Source organism: Erinaceus europaeus, chromosome 18 (genome assembly GCF_950295315.1).
Source record: "Erinaceus europaeus chromosome 18, mEriEur2.1, whole genome shotgun sequence".
Classification (NCBI taxonomy): domain Eukaryota; kingdom Metazoa; phylum Chordata; class Mammalia; order Eulipotyphla; family Erinaceidae; genus Erinaceus; species Erinaceus europaeus.
In genome coordinates this window covers 22,133,415-22,149,156 of record NC_080179.1, presented here as the reverse complement: position 1 = coordinate 22,149,156, position 15,742 = coordinate 22,133,415, and the positions used below count along the sequence as shown (strand labels likewise).

At 38.9% G+C, this 15,742-nt stretch overlaps 1 protein-coding gene across 4 annotated transcripts in view; it reads right to left on the bottom strand.

The window, feature by feature from the left end:
• Positions 1-15,742, bottom strand: part of ABCB11 (ATP binding cassette subfamily B member 11) — a 90,306-nt gene that overhangs the window by 24,393 nt on the left and 50,171 nt on the right. For all 4 annotated transcript variants that reach the window (XM_060177759.1, XM_016195310.2, XM_007539307.3 and 1 more), the window contains exons 18-19: positions 11,096-11,198; positions 1,179-1,343 (exon numbers count right to left, since the gene is read on the bottom strand). In XM_060177759.1, the coding sequence (XP_060033742.1) occupies positions 1,179-1,343; positions 11,096-11,198 (268 nt within the window). The remainder of the gene's footprint in view (positions 1-1,178; positions 1,344-11,095; positions 11,199-15,742) is intronic.

Genomic DNA, 15,742 nt, shown 5'->3' with positions numbered 1-15,742 from the left:
ACTTGAAGTACTTTGTTACTGATCATTCAGGGTGTGCGTACTTCAAATAAGAAAACTTGAAGAATGTTGTAACTGATCTTGCAAAAATCAACTTTTCTATAAACCTGCTTCTGTAGTCACAGTGCCTGAATTTGACTGACCACTTGCTATCTTCAGTTCTTTATAGTTTGATTTTCTCCTTTGTAAAATGGGAACAATAAGAATATCTAGGGAGTTTGGCGGTAGCGCAGTGGGTTAAGCACACGTGGCGCAAAGCGCCAGGACCAGCATAAGAATCCCAGTTCGATCCCCGCTCCCCATCGGCAGGGGAGTCGCTTCACAGGCGGTGAAGTAGGTCTGCAGGTGTCTTATCTTTCTCTCCCCGTCTCTGTCTTCCCCTCCTCTCTCCATTTCTCTCTGTCCTATGCAACAATGACATCAACAATAATAACTACAACAGCAAGAAAAACAACAAGGGCAATAAGGAAATAAATAAATATTAAAAAAGAATATCTACCCCAAGTGCTTATCAGTTAAGTTTCATGAACATATACGAAGTTCTTAAATAAAATATCTAAAGTATTATGATTGTTTCACAGCAATAAAACAAGATGCAATGTATCAAAACTCCTAGGGAATAACAAAAAAAAAAAACCTTATTTTCTGTCCATGTTTATTTTATTTCTCTCTGACTTTTCCTATCTCCTTTTTCCACCCCCTTCCATTCTAATGGTGCAGTCGGCAGAACAGATAATTAAATAACAGGTACCAACACCTGCTATGATAAATCAGACTTTGTACTTCAGCTGTTTGGAAAAAAATTTTAAGAACTGTAACATAACAACCTTTTATACACTCAATAAACATAATTTTAAGTTCTTATCTGGCTTGCATGAAGGTAAAATCTCTCTCCTTTTAACATTAAATCTGCAGTCATAAAATGCTACTTTTGCCAGACTAGATGTCACTATAAGTGTTCCTCCATCCAGTCCAAATGATAGTGTTCAGCCTCACCTTCTAATTTCTGTGTGACAGAGATATGAGGCATTTTGAGTCCTCTAACGATGAGGAAAAAAAGAGCTAACAACAACAACAAAAATCTAAGTACACTAAAACAAAGAGCCATCATAAGCAAACCAACAAAATCTCCACTGAGAGAGAAAGAAATATATGAGAATAAAGCAAATCCAGCTGCTTACCCCAAGAATTTGGCTGAATAGAAAGGCATAAAAGGGTGTGACTGTCCCGTTGACAGCTGCACCCACAGTCCCTACCAGCATGTAGGGCCATTCTGGAGCATTGAACTTGAGAATCCTCCTAATTGGGGCAGGTTCGATTTCTTCTTCCTCAGGAAAGTTCTCATCCTTGAGGAGAAAGAGAGAGTTATATTAATCATGCAGAAATGTACACACAGACATTTTCTATATACTTTTTAATTATACAGAGGCTTTTTGGAATTTATAGACTTAAGGGTCATTGTTTGATTAGTTAGTTACAAGTCATCTCAAGGATCTATGAGAGGTGGTGACTCGTGGTGGGGAATGGTTTTAAACCGTGTGGCACTGTACTGTGAGATAGAACAGGGCAGGGCTGGGGGTTGGGTGGTGGCCGAGCAGGTTGGGCTCATGTGGCGCAAAGCACAAGGACCAGTGTGGGTATCCCACTTCCAGCCCCCGGCTCCCCACCTGCAGGGGAGTCGCTTCACAGGCAGTGAAGCAGGTCTGCAGGTGTCTTTCTCTCCCCTTCTCTGTCTTCCCCTCCTCTCTCCATTTCTCTCTGTCCTATCTAGCAATGAACAACATCAACGGCAAAAATAATGACCACAACAAGGTTACAACAACAAGGGCAACAAAAGGGGGGGAAAATGGCCTCCAGGAGCAGTGGATTTGTGGTGCAGGCACTGAGCCCCAGAGATAACCCTGGAGGCAAAAAGAAAAAAAAAGAAAAGGCTGGGGCTGAGAGGACTGCTCATCTGAAGGTGAGCTTAGCATTTCTATTCCACAATTATATACATATTAACATATCTGCGAAATAATAGTATGTTGGATCTTTGAGAAAAATAACCCTCCAATTTTTTTTGTTTTCATAGTATTTACATATGTGAGGACCTATGAAATTTTCTAGATACAATTTCTATTTGAGGACCTATGAAATTTTCAAGATACAATTTCTATAAGTGTTGGAGTTCCTGGGGCCTGGCATTGGCACACCGAGTTGGGCACATGTTACAATGTGCAAGAACCTGGGTTCAGGCTCCCAGTCACCACTGCAGGAAGGGGAAGCTTCATGAGCAGAGCTGCAGGTGTCCCTCCATCTATATCTTCTCCTTACCTCTCAATTTCTTTCTGTCTCTGTCCAACAAATAATAAATAATTAAGAAAATGTTGGTGTTCCTTTGCAACTGTTTAAAACTGTAAGATATATCAGGAGATCAGACAAGGTAAGATGATTTTTAAAATCTATCACACTTATTACCAATAATGATCATTTACATCTTTTCAGTAAAGTTTTCCTCAATTGAGGTCTCAAATGTAGTTCATTTGGACTTTCAGATTCCATGTTCTCTTCTCTCAGTCTCTTTAGTTGCCATTAAAGTGTCAGATCTAGCAAAGTTTTGTCCTCTTAAAAGCAAATATTATACCTAAATCCTTATTAATTTCCCCGTCATTACTTCTCTGCTATTGGTACAACTTTGTGTTTGGTCTTAGACCCATTTTATTCAATAATTTGCTAAACTTATTACCATTTTGAAAAACTATTTTAGGTGTTCTATATAAATATGCATAGGAGGCATTCCTGTTAAGTCCATATAATATACTATGATCCCCACCTGCCTCCAGGGTTATCAGCACTATTTTTTTTTTAATCAACAATTTTCTCTCTGACCACTGACTAATCCTAAAATCACAATGCCACTGAGGAAGAAGTGTGGCTGAGAAAGCATAAGTGAAGCAAGTATAGAAAGAACAAGGTTCTAGGATGAAACCAACATTGTCACCAGTGGAGTATATCGGCAAGTTTTTCATTGTCTGTATCTTTGCTCATTCTCAAAATGAGAGTTGGACTAAGCTGTTTGAGGAGACAAACCAATTCTCTGTGAGTACTATGTGTTTGGGGACATCTTGTAGAACAGTTATTGACTCCTTTTGTTCAGAAAAAAAAAAATTCCAGTGACTTTAGTATGATAAGTAATCTTGGGGAACACATATGATGTCTCCCCAACAAAAAGATAGAAGTGGCAATATTTCGCATTATAAAACAGTTATGCTCACCAAATCCATGAGTCCTTTTCTATAAATATGCCCAAATAAATTTGCTGTTATCACTAGACCCTCTTGGCTTCAACTTATGGAAACTGGCAGTTGGTCTGGGACGCAGTGTAAATACTATATTCTGGTTACTGTTCTTACTGTCAGTCATAATGTAATCAAGTATTTTGTCTCTGACTCCATGTGCAATATCTTGTATTCCATGATATTGTGTCAAGCTAACTCAATCATTTACCATGGAGGAAAAATATTAGCCCCTTTACAGTTCTAGAGAATGTTGATGTCCAGATCTGAATGTTTACCTCATTTTCTGAGTTGCTGTTTAAAATAATAGATTCCTGGCTTTTATCACCATAAATTGCAACTTACTAATTGTAAACCTGTACTTTTAATTAGTACTCCTCTAGAACTTGAAGGAATCATGTTAAGTGAGATAAGTCAGAAGGAGGACAAATGCCAGATGATGTCACTCATAGTTAGATCTTTAGAAGAAAGAAAGAAAGAAAGAAAGAAAGAAAGAAAGAAAGAAAGAAAGAAAGAAAGAAAGAAAGAAAGAAAAAGTAAACACAGGGTGAAACTTAGACTAGCTGTTGTTTACAGCAGTAGAGTCAAGGACTCTAAAGGGTAGAGGTAGGAAAAGGGTGGAGGGAACTTGGGACCCGGGCATAATGGTGGAGGGAGACTTTAGCTGCTGGTGGGAGTGATGTGCAGACATCCATCATGAGGAGATAAGAAATTGTATTCATGTCACAGCTACTGTCTTATAAATCACTATTTCTCCCAGTAAAGTTAGGAAAAGAAAAACAAACAAATAACAGTACTCTCCAAGCAATTCTGGTGACAAAGACCAGTTCATCAGCTTCATTCTCAGCAGTAGACAGTCTGTAAATCTCCTTCCAGAGCTAAATGTCTAGGATTCCATGATGATATATTTTAAAAGTGTCAGTAAGAGCAAGGGTAACCAGGAACATTAAATACTAATGTTTCCTAAAGCCACTACCCAAAGGAATGGTCTATGCACAACCTGACATGACTGAAATTTTTCTAACCTTAAACAAAAATATATAAGAGGGTGGAAGTAGATAGCATAATGGTTATGCAAAGAGGCTCTCATGTCTCAGCCTCTAGCAGGTTCAGTTCCCCACACCACTATAAACTGAGCAGTGCTCTAGTGAAGGAGGAGGAGATCTTTAAAAAGAAAAAAAAAAAAAAAAAGGAAAGAAAGGAAAACACTGACACTTGACACTTCCTAACCTTAAAGATGCATCTGTGATCCCAAATGTTGCCAGAATTAGAGAATATGACCCTAAGTGGTTGGCTTTTGGCTTTGGGTAGTTTTATTTTCTATAGCCAGCAGAACAGTAGAGGGATAAATGATAATTGCATAAAGATGTAATTAAAGCCATTTTGTACAGATTTTTCTCTGGTTTTTCCAAAACTAAAGACAATTTTATTCATCTTGAAAAACTTAAGATAAATTCATCTACTACTACTATTATTATTATTATTGGCTTCAGAGTTATCGATGGAGCTTGGTGCCTACAACACAATTCCACTGCTCCTGTGGCCATTTTTTTTTTTTGATAGGACAGAGAGAAATTGAGAGGGGAAGGGGGGGATAGACGGGGAGAGAGACACTTCCAGACCTGCTTTGCTGCTTGTGAAGTGACCCCCTACAGGTGAGGAGCCAAGGGCTCGAACCGGGATCCTTGTGTGGGTCCCTATGCTTCATATTATGTGCACTTAACTTGGCATTCCACCTCCCGGCCCACAATTCATCCACTCACCACTATATGTGTGTGCATATATTTCTCTTTGTGTATGCACAATGAAAGGACAGTAAGTCAATAACCCACACAGAGATACAAAATTCTAAGTCTATATGTGCTTTCTCAGTAAAGAATTCCTGCCTCTACTGTAACATACTAAGGTGTGATACTCATTTGTTTAACATGTGTTAAGAGCTCTCCTGCCAATAACTCTAGCACAGGGATTGGGCCAGGGACATTGGGCTCATGGTCATCTCTGCATCTCTGCATCCATAACACATCTCTGCATCCATAACACAATATCTGGAGCATGGTTAGATCTACAGTCAGTGTTGAGTGGCTGAAAGAATAGGCGAAACTTTTATATCCATGGTATACATACATATGTTTTTAAAGTAGTGAGGTTCACGTATATGCAGATGGCTCAGGGCTAAACAATGTTTAAAGTTTCCCAGCTTCTTTTCTTTCATCTCTTTGCGTAGGTCAGGTGGAAATATAGCTTTTGATTTAAATCTCTTCTTGCTTTTTGTACATTTTTACTCTGGACTTTATACTTTCTTACTTTAGTTTCTGTGCTAAAGAGACGGTTTCAACTATTTGATCTTGACTTGTTCTCATAGAAATCCTACCCTGTTTCTTAGTTTCCCTGCAAAATTTACCTAGATATCAGAAACTGGATCCTCTTCCTGCAGATTTATTCTAACCCTAAATGGACTTTAATCAGCATTTACATCTAAACCTGGCTCCATTCATGGGTACCAAGACCACAGATTGGGAGGGGAGGAGAGCTGGCTATTGTCTTAGCTCTGACACCAGCTACCCATGAAAGTCTCAGTCTGTCATCCCAGGCAGAGATACAGATGTCGCAGGATATTCTCTCTTCTACATTTTCAGTGTCAAAACTCTAAGAAGCCACAAGGTGGAGATCACCCCTTTCTGAAAGTAAATCATTTGCTTTGCAACATAACATAAAACATTCTCCAATTAATAAAGGTGAGGTTAGCACTTCATCAAAATGAGAATAATTTTAAAAGACAGCACTTTCCCAGAGCTTGAGTTTTGAAAATTTGGCTGACTAGTAAGAACACTTCAACGTGTGAGAGGGGTAAAAATATCCAAACTAAAAACACTTCAAAATGTTACTTTGGGAGGAGAGATTTTGTAGTAAAATTGTATTAGCCTCAATCCTATTATTATTGCTTTTAAAACGCTTGGTTCTTTAATTTAAAAGACTATAATTTAATCACCATACAAATTAGTGGTATTCACATAATAATATTTCTTTTCCTCTTGGTACTTTGGCAAAATCACATTGACTTCTCTGTCATCTTTTTCTTTCCTTCTTTCTCTCCCTTAAGTAAGTAAAGTGACATCTGTAGTAATTACACTGATTTGCATCGAGGTCAACCATCTTATTCTTACTACAGAGTCAATCGGTAGATTAGTGTATGGAGCATTTTCTCTTCCCTAAAATGAATTTATGTATCTGACATCCTCTTACTTAAGTGACTCTCTTCTAAGATTTCTTGGCGTTATAAGAGCTCTGAGGGAATCCAGTTTCAGATATCCAGGAACTCTGCAGATTCTCTGCAATTGTGTAGGCTATTACCAACTTTAACAACAACCAAGTTAAGAGGGTTTTTTTTCCTTCTGCCAATGTACTGCTTAGCTCTTACTTTTGTTTTTGTTTTTGATTTTGTTTTTGCCTCCAGGGTTAACACTGGGGCTCAATCAGTGCTGGCACTTTTCTTCTTCTAGCGTTTGCCCTTCTTCCGTAGCCAGTCAACAGCATCAGGTTGAGCCTGATGCAAAGCCTCGACACCTCCTTTGAATCTGGAGAGGTGGCAGTCGTTGACAGCTCCCGGCGGCTATTTTTTCCTTATTTGTTTATTTACTTGTTTATCTATTTATTTATTTTATTGGATAGAACAGAGAGAAATTGAGAGAGGAGGGAGAGATAGAGAGGGAGAGAGAAAGACAAGACACCTGCTGACCTGTTTCACCACTCGTCAGGAGCGGGGAATCCTTGACCGGGTCCTAGTACTATGTGCGTTTAACCCAGCGCGCCACCGCCTGCCCCAGGAGTTAAATCCTTAACTGCAAGGTGCGGTATGAAACCACACTTGCTAACTATACTTTCCGTCACCATAATTTACCTTACTGCTCATGAGAAAATGTGTTACTTTACTATCCACAAATGTTTGTAACTACTTCCTAAATTCTCAAAATAAATAAATATAGAATTTTTTAAGCAATTCGAAAATGCACTATACACAATGACTGTGCTTGCAGTTAAAATATTCTCTGACGGGCATCAGGCGGTAGAGCAGTGGGTTAAACGCACGTGGCGCAAAGCGCAAGGACTAGTGTAAGGATCCCAGTTCGAGCTCCTGGCTCCCCACCTGCAGGGGAGTCGCTTCACAGGCAGTGAAGCGGGTCTGTAGGAGTCTATCTTTCTCTCCCCCTCTCTGTCTTCCCCTCCTTTCTCCATTTCTCTCTGTCCTATCCAACAACAATGACATCAATAATAATAATAATAACTACAACAATGATAAAACAACCAGGGTAACAAAAGGGAAAAAAATGCCCTCCAGGAGCAGTGGATTCGTGGTGCAGGCACTGAGCCCCAGCAATAACCCCCTCTCTCCATTGTTGCTGGTCATTTCTATCAGGAACAACACAATAGACCCCGTTGTGGGCCCCCATAGAACCTTGCCCTCAACTTGGATCAGCAATGGTAGAGAATGATCCACGCTCCGAAGGGAGGATGGACAACATACTCTGTGCTACACCTGAGGAAGATGGGTCGATATTGGGGCAGCTTGGAATGTTCCTGCTCATGACTACAGAATGTGAGCTCAGATCTACAGGGATGCAGAGGTCACATAGTCCCCTAAATTGATTATGGACTCCAGATCACATAAAATCAATGGGGTTTATATTCAACAATATTTATACCCCTTTTCTAATATTAGAGAGCTACTCTCTTCCCTGATCCAGCTTTCTGGTCCTTTTTCCAACCATGACATCATCTCCCCAGACAATAACTTGGATTCACCTGCATATCAGATTTCAGGCTCAGGGAAAAAAGAAAAAGAAAAACAAAAAACAAAAAACAAGTATAGCCACAGACCCTTTAGAATATAACTAAAATATGCCTACTAGCTATCTACAAAATGGAGGACTCCCCTACTCTTCCTCTGCACTATGCCAGCCTTTAGATCCATGATTTGTCAACAATTTGTTTGCTTTCTATGTTAACTCTATTTTCAACTACCAGGTTCCAGATGCTAGCATGATGCTGACCAGACTTCCCTGGACAGACAACCCCACCAGTGTGTCCTGGAGCTCTGGTTCCCCAGAGCCCTTCCCCATTTGGGAAATAGAGAGATAGGCTGGGAGTATGGATCGACCTGTCAATGCCCATGTTCAGCGGGGAAGCAATTACAGAAGCCAGACCTTCTACCTTCTGTATCCCACAATGACCTTGGGTCCATACTCCCAGAGGGTTAAAGAATAGGAAAGCTATTAAGGGAGGGGATGGGATTATGGAGTTCTGGTGGTAGGAACTGTGTGAAGTTATACTCCTATTATCATAGGGTTTAGTCAATTATAAATAAAAATTTTTTAAAAAAAAGAAAATCACAGTAAAAAAATTCTCTGGCTTACTGTTTTTGATAAATCTTGTGTTTCAGGGTTTTATTTTATTGTTGAAATTAAATTTTCCATCCTTGTTTTTTAAGACTGATGTCCTACAATCTTCTGGGCATTTGGCTAGGTGTGCAAACTGCTACCTGCACAAATAATCTATAGTCACCATCCCTAAGTAGTTTGTAATTAAAGCTTTTCTCATTGTGCCCAGGACAAGTCTTCTACAGTATCATGTTGATATGGGAACTAAAGGGAAGTTGAATCCCTGTTCTAATGGCAACATAATGTAGACTATTCTAAGAACAATGAGGCTTTAGAGGCTGAGAGGAATTTGTTCTCTTAGTCTCTCAGATCTTTGCTCTTTCCTGACTAAAGGAGCTCTCACGCTGTCCAACTGACTACCCCATGCTTAGGACCTAGAAGACTGTGGTTTAATGATATACTCCAGAGATAAGGTTGTCAGTAAATATGTCCTCGATCTGAGAAATTTATCTTTGTTACTCTCAGAGTAAAGAGGAAGTAATCTTCCTTTTATTTTGTGATATTTTCTGTCTCTTTGGTGCCCCAGGATCTCTAATATGGGAGAAATAACCTTGCATCAGTCCTCTTTTTTCTTTAGAACTTTTTCTTCCCCTCCAGGATTATTGCTGGGGCTCAAATGCCTACACTACGAATACGCTGCTTCTGGTGGTCTTTTTTCTCTCTCTCTCATTTTATTGGGTAGGGCAGAGAGAAATTGAGAGGGGAGGGGAAGATACAGAGGGAGAGAAAAAGACACCTGCAGACCTGCTTCACTGCTTGTAAAGTGATCCCCCTGCTGAGGTGGGGAGTTGGGACTGAAACTGGGGTCTTTGAGTGGGTCCTTGACCTTCAAACTGTGTGCACTTAACCCGATGCACCACTACCCAGCCCCCTCTATAGAACACTTTTACCACTTAAATGCGCCATGTATTTCTTATTAGATGGATGCTTCTTCCGTTAACTGTTTGATGTTATCTGGATGACTCATTCAGCATGAGAAGAACACAGAAATGTGGGTGATTTTTCCTCTCTATCTTGACAACAGCATGACCCCAAATAAAGCTTAATAGGAAAATTGAGATGATCTTAGTTATAGGTGGAATTTAAGAAACAAGGAAAGAAAGGGAAAATACAAAATGGAACTTGGACTACATTTGGTGTATTGTAACAAAGCAAAAGACTCTGGAGAAGAAGAGGAATAGAGAGGGCGGGAGGAGGAGCTTTGATGGAAACGAACCTAAGTTGGGGGTAAGAATGTTTCGCAGACAACTATTAACAAGGAGATGATTTACCCATGTATCAACAAGAAGATGATTTACCCATGTATCAACAAGGAGATGATTTACCCATGTATCAACAACTGTACCGTAATCCATTACCCACCCCTGCCCCTTAAAGAAAAGAAAATAAGTCATAAAATGGTTCAAATGAAGAGTAATAAGGGACTGACCATGAGAATATCAGAACTGAAGAATGAAGTTAGGTGATTAGAAACTTGGAGGAGGGTTAATCGACTTAACATGAAAATTAGACTGTGTCCTTTGGATAGCTGCATCCTTATATAGAAAGTTTATATTGCTGTGTGTTTTCACTCCTACCTCTGCAATTTTTGTCATTTGACATTAACTTTAAAATTAACAGTGCTGGGCTGGGAAGGCATTCATGTTTGAGACTTCTAAAGTTCCAGGTTCAATCCCCAGCACCACAATTAGCCAGAGCTGAACAATACTCTGGTCTATCTATCTTTGTGTCTTTTTCTCTGGATCTCTCTCTCTCTCTCAAGTGAAATAAAATATTTTTAAAAGTTAGTAAAGCAATTTTTAAATTATTCTAAAAATAGGTGAAGTAAGCAAATGTCCATATAATTAGTCTCTGTTAGTTTAAAAATTAAAGCTCAGTGTAACCAAATGCCTTTGCTGATCAAAAATTTTTGTCATGGTTGTTATGATTTATAATTTTAGAAATTGAGAAAGGCAGGGATAGATGACACAATGGTTATACAATGAGACTCTCATGCCTGAGGTTCCAAAGTTCCATATTTAGCCCCCATACCACCATAAGCTAGAGCTGAGCAGTGCTCTGGTAAAGAAAACAAAACAACAAAAAAATTTTGAACAAAAAATTTTCAGGTATTCTTAAAAATGTTTCAAAGATGCTTACATAATTTAATCCACCTTTAGTAGTTCTATTTTGGTTCCCATATATTCTTAAAAATAATACATTAAGCTAATATATATAATAAGATTTAGAGTTTTCGTGTGATCCTGAGAGGGTCTTCCATTTAGTCTGGTTTAGTGAAACATTACTAGCCCAAGGCCAAGAAAAAGCACATTCTTAAGTTTAAAGGGCATACAACAGTCTCCAGAAATCATTTCTTCCATTCTCCCATGAGTGATTGTTCCTGACCTTTCTGTCTTCTTCATAGGTAGACTTATGATCTAGGACAGCTAGTGGAGGTTCATGCCCCAGGTAAGAAAGCTGAGACCTGGAGCGTTGCCGGATTGAAGCTCTGTAAATAAACAGAAAGATGAAAGTCTGTAGATTGTGGGCAGGTTGGAACAAGACTCAGTTAGTGTCTAGGTATACATCACAAATGTCAAATAAACAGAAATATTTGGTAGGTAACATGGTAACCAGGTATGTGATTTTCTTTGTTAAGTTTAACAGAGCTGTGACAGGGTCAGGCTAATCAAATTGGTTTGCTGGGACCCAAGCTAGACCCTGATTCAGAATGCACCCAAGGAAAGAGAAAAAGGAAGGGAATAAATTTATCCTACTACTCTACAAAAAAGACTCAAGACCTGAATTCACACCAAGCTGGCATGGATCTACCACTTGTTACTACAGTATTGTTTCTTTACCTTTACTCCCTCCTAGCTTTACCCCCCTCCTAGGTTGTAGCTTTATCTCTCACCTACTTCTTTGATGTTTACTTTAGCATAATCCCACCTAGATACAAAAAAAAAAATAGGGTTCTTAGTAAAATTTTCTATAGTGTGTGTAAACCCCCTAGAGGTGTATTGTTTAGCAAGTTTTTTCCTCCTATATTTTTTATTAGTGATTTAATATTGATTTATAAAATTACATGTCAACAGGGGTAATTCCACACTGTTCCCACCACCAGAGTTCTGAATCCCCAACCCCTCCATTGCAAGCCACCCCAGTTCTCCCAAGGTTTTAACAAGTATTTTAAATAGGAGTTAGTTTGATAGTTTCACTTATTCATTCAACAGAGGTTTACTGGGCACTGATAACCAATGCCAGGTGGGGCTTACAAAGTTAATAAGTCTTTTAAGCATAAGTTCTCCCAGAAACTTATATTTTTGTAAAAAAAAAAAAAAAAAAGCCCTGGTGTAAGAAAGGATTTGGTAAGTATTAAAGCAGGTTTGAATAATAAATATGGAAATGTAAAGGGAAAAAATGTATTGCAGATGTTAAAAAGAAAGGTTACATGGAAGAAGAAGCTAAGACAGAACTTGGATATTTGTGAGCTAGAAAGAAGGACATTTCTGATGAAGAGAACAGTGTAAATAAAAGAATGGGGATAGAATTACTCATTACATACATTTAATACAGAATGGACACAGGAAATGATTGGTTCTTGTTGTTTTAGGGTGTTGGGTGTTCTTTCTGGGATTACTGGGGACCAGATTCCTCCTATGAACGTGAAAGTGTATAACACAGAGAAATGCCTGCAATTATGTAGAGACACTCAAGGGAAGACATTCCATGAAAAATGAAACCGACAATGTAACTCTGGTTTATGGTGATACAGGGGATTGAACCTGGGACTTCAGAGCCTCAGGCACGAGAGTCTCTTTGCATACATTATGCTATCTTGCCTCACCCTCTCCTAAATCTTTACTTGAGAAAACTGAATCTTTGCTTTCAGAGGTTAGACCAACTTGAGTTAGGCTTTCGGGAATTTGCCCCCAGTCTTAAGTGATAGAAGCGGTGCCAAAGATTGGAGTGGGGGGAGTTACATTGTTAAAGCTCCTGTTCTGAAGTAGTATGGTAAAAAGATGTGTTAACAGGGAGCCTAGTAGTGGAGCACCTGGTCAAGTACACATATTCAAGCCCTGGACCCTGTCTGCATGGTGGAAGCTTCATAAGAGACAGAGCAGTGCTGCAGGTGTCTCTTTTTCTCCCTCTCTGTCTCCCTCTTCCGTCTCTAGTCTTCTGTCTCTATGAAAAAGAAAAATGAACAAGGAAAGTGGGTACTAGGAATAATGAATCTGTTATGCTGGCACCAAGAAACAGCAATAACTCTGGTGACAATATAAATAAAAGTAAAAAATTTTTAAAAAAAAAAGCTGTTCGCGGGGAGGAGACCTAAATTAATTGTTGTAGTGTAATCCATTTCAAAGCTTTCACAAATCCTTAACATTTCTATCCAGGTGAAATGAACTACAATAAATATCAGAGCAATTGCTGTCATTTAAGTTCATCTAGTCTTCTTGAGGAAACATTAGTAACTATTCTAATTTGCTCCCACATTTTCTTAATTGCATTGTTATCTTCTTACTCACCCAGGTTCACCAAGGAACCTCTATTACAAGTCCCTCTTCTGTGTTCTTGCACATCTGAAGTCTTGCCAAATCTCATGATGGCCAGGCAGAAAATTACTTTTAACTCCCCTCCCTACTACGCAACTGGCTTCTAATACAGTCCAATTCTATCCTACCTAATTTAAAATGCTGTAACAGTTGAGTCATTTCTTTGTATTAGGTAACTAGGACCAAGATCTTCTCCGGGACATGTGAGGAAGAGGTATGTGTCACTTGAAGAGACAAGACTGAACCTAACAAACAAACTCAGAGTATTGGAAGCCAGGAGAAAAATATGGACAAAAGAAGAGGATATCACAATACAATTGACTGCCTCCCAGTTCTCAGCATGGGTGGACATTATCTGCTCTGATTTCTCCTACTTTATTCTTCAGTCTACCTTTCTCTTCACCAAATTATTCCAACTGTCTAGCATAGGTTGCCCCAGTGATATGACAGTAAGGCAGCTATTCTGCATGACAACTGGTTATTACTCTGGTCTACCACGACACCAGAGTAAGAATTTCATCACACCCTATTTCAGAAACCTGTAACATCTGTCCCTCCTTTTCCCAGAAGCTATGTACCTTCTCTTTGCAACCTTTTACCTAGTGGTCAAATACCATGCCTAGTTCTTTTCTCTGTGTACAAAGCTAGTTGGCATCTAATGATTCTCATAGTTTTATTTTTTCATTAGTGCAGTACTAATGACCCTCATAGTTTTTTTTTCATTCTTTATTTTAGAGAGCAGGAAAGAGAGAGAGGACAGCAACAGACACCACTGTAGCCCTCCACCATTCACCGAGTTCCTCTGGTGCCAACTGTTGTACTCCTGTGTGGTCTTGAGACTCAAACTTATCGTCTCATGCACGACAAGAAACACACGTTACCAGGTAAGCTACATTCTGACCTTCCTTCAAATACCTTGAATAATATTTTCACATACACACACACAAAAGACAAATACTTCTGGACCCAGTTTTTCTAAATATGCCAACTCAAACAAAAATTTATTTCATTGAGGTATTTCTGCATATAACATCATGTTAGTTTCAGAGTATTGATTTGGTGAAAAAATATTGATGTGATGTTTCAATATATTACAAAATTAATTACTAAATTAAGTCCAGTAAATATGTAGACTTTGTACACATTTCATTTTGCAGAGTAAGAGCTCTGCACAGGCATGGTCTCACTGACCCTGACTGCCCTTTTTATTTTTTTATTTCAGGTAGAGTGACAGATAAGCAGGGAGGACACCACACTACGAGGGCTTTTTCCAAGTGCATTGGAGCTCCCACGTGTGCTGGGGCTCAAACCACATTTGAGCATGTGCTCTACCCACAGGGCTATCTTCTGGCCCAACTTTTAGCATCTAAAGAAACTCTTTTATTGAAACTCTAGGGGGCTGGGTGGTGACAAAACTGATTGAGTGCACATGTTACAATGTGCAAGGACCCAGGTTCTAGCCCCTGGTCCCCACTTGTAGGGGGATGCTTCATGAGGGGGTGAAGCAGTACTGTAGGTATCTCCCTGTTTCTCTTCATCTCTATCCCCCACTTCCCATTCAATTTCTGACTGTCTTTATCCAATAAACAAAGATAATTAAAAAAAATAAAAAGAAACTCTAATGTCAGAATGAAAGACAAAAATGTATAATCTCATTATTAGTGCACTCCAAAACCACATTTTGTGAGTGAATATTGGACAAGAAGAAAAAAAATAGCTCGTTATTTAGGAAAATTCTTCTTAAATGTTGTAAAACACATTTTAAAATTTCATCAACCCAGAATGATGGATGCTCTGGTTCCTTCTCTCTCATTAAATAAATTCGTAAATGGGAAAAAAATTAAGGGGTAGAAAATGGTTCATAGGATTTGACTTGGGATGGGCACTACTCTGGGAACAGCAATATTTATCATTTAATTACAGCTTAGCAGGCTATTAAGCAAAGATAATGGTTTGAAGTTGATCTACATGAAATCTTTGAGGGAGAAGACTAATCCCAGATTTTTTTTTATATAAGAAATTCCATGTGAGGGCTGGGCTGTGGCTCCTGTGGTAAAGCACAAAGATCCAAGTTCAAACCCCAGGTCACCCATGAGATTGCCTGCAAGGGGAAGCTTGACAATCAGTGGAGCATAGTACTGCAGTGTCTCTCCTTCTCTCTCCTCACTATCTCTTTCACTCTGTCATTTTTTTTTTCAAACCACTAGTAAGAGTGGTGGAATTGTACAAATGCCAAGCACCAGAAATGTCCCTGATGATGAGAGAAAGGAAAAAAAGGAAGGAAGGAAGGAAGGAGTGAAGAAAGAAAGAAAGAAAGAAAGAAAGAAAGAAAGAAAGAAAGAAAGAAAGAAAGAAAGAGAAATCCCCATTCTAGGTTAATATAATATATTTTTAACTATTGAGGATATCTATCATGATCCTAACCACCCCTCCCTAAACTTAGAATCCAAAGTTAAAACAAAGAAAGAAACAAAGAATACATGAATTAGAGACAAAA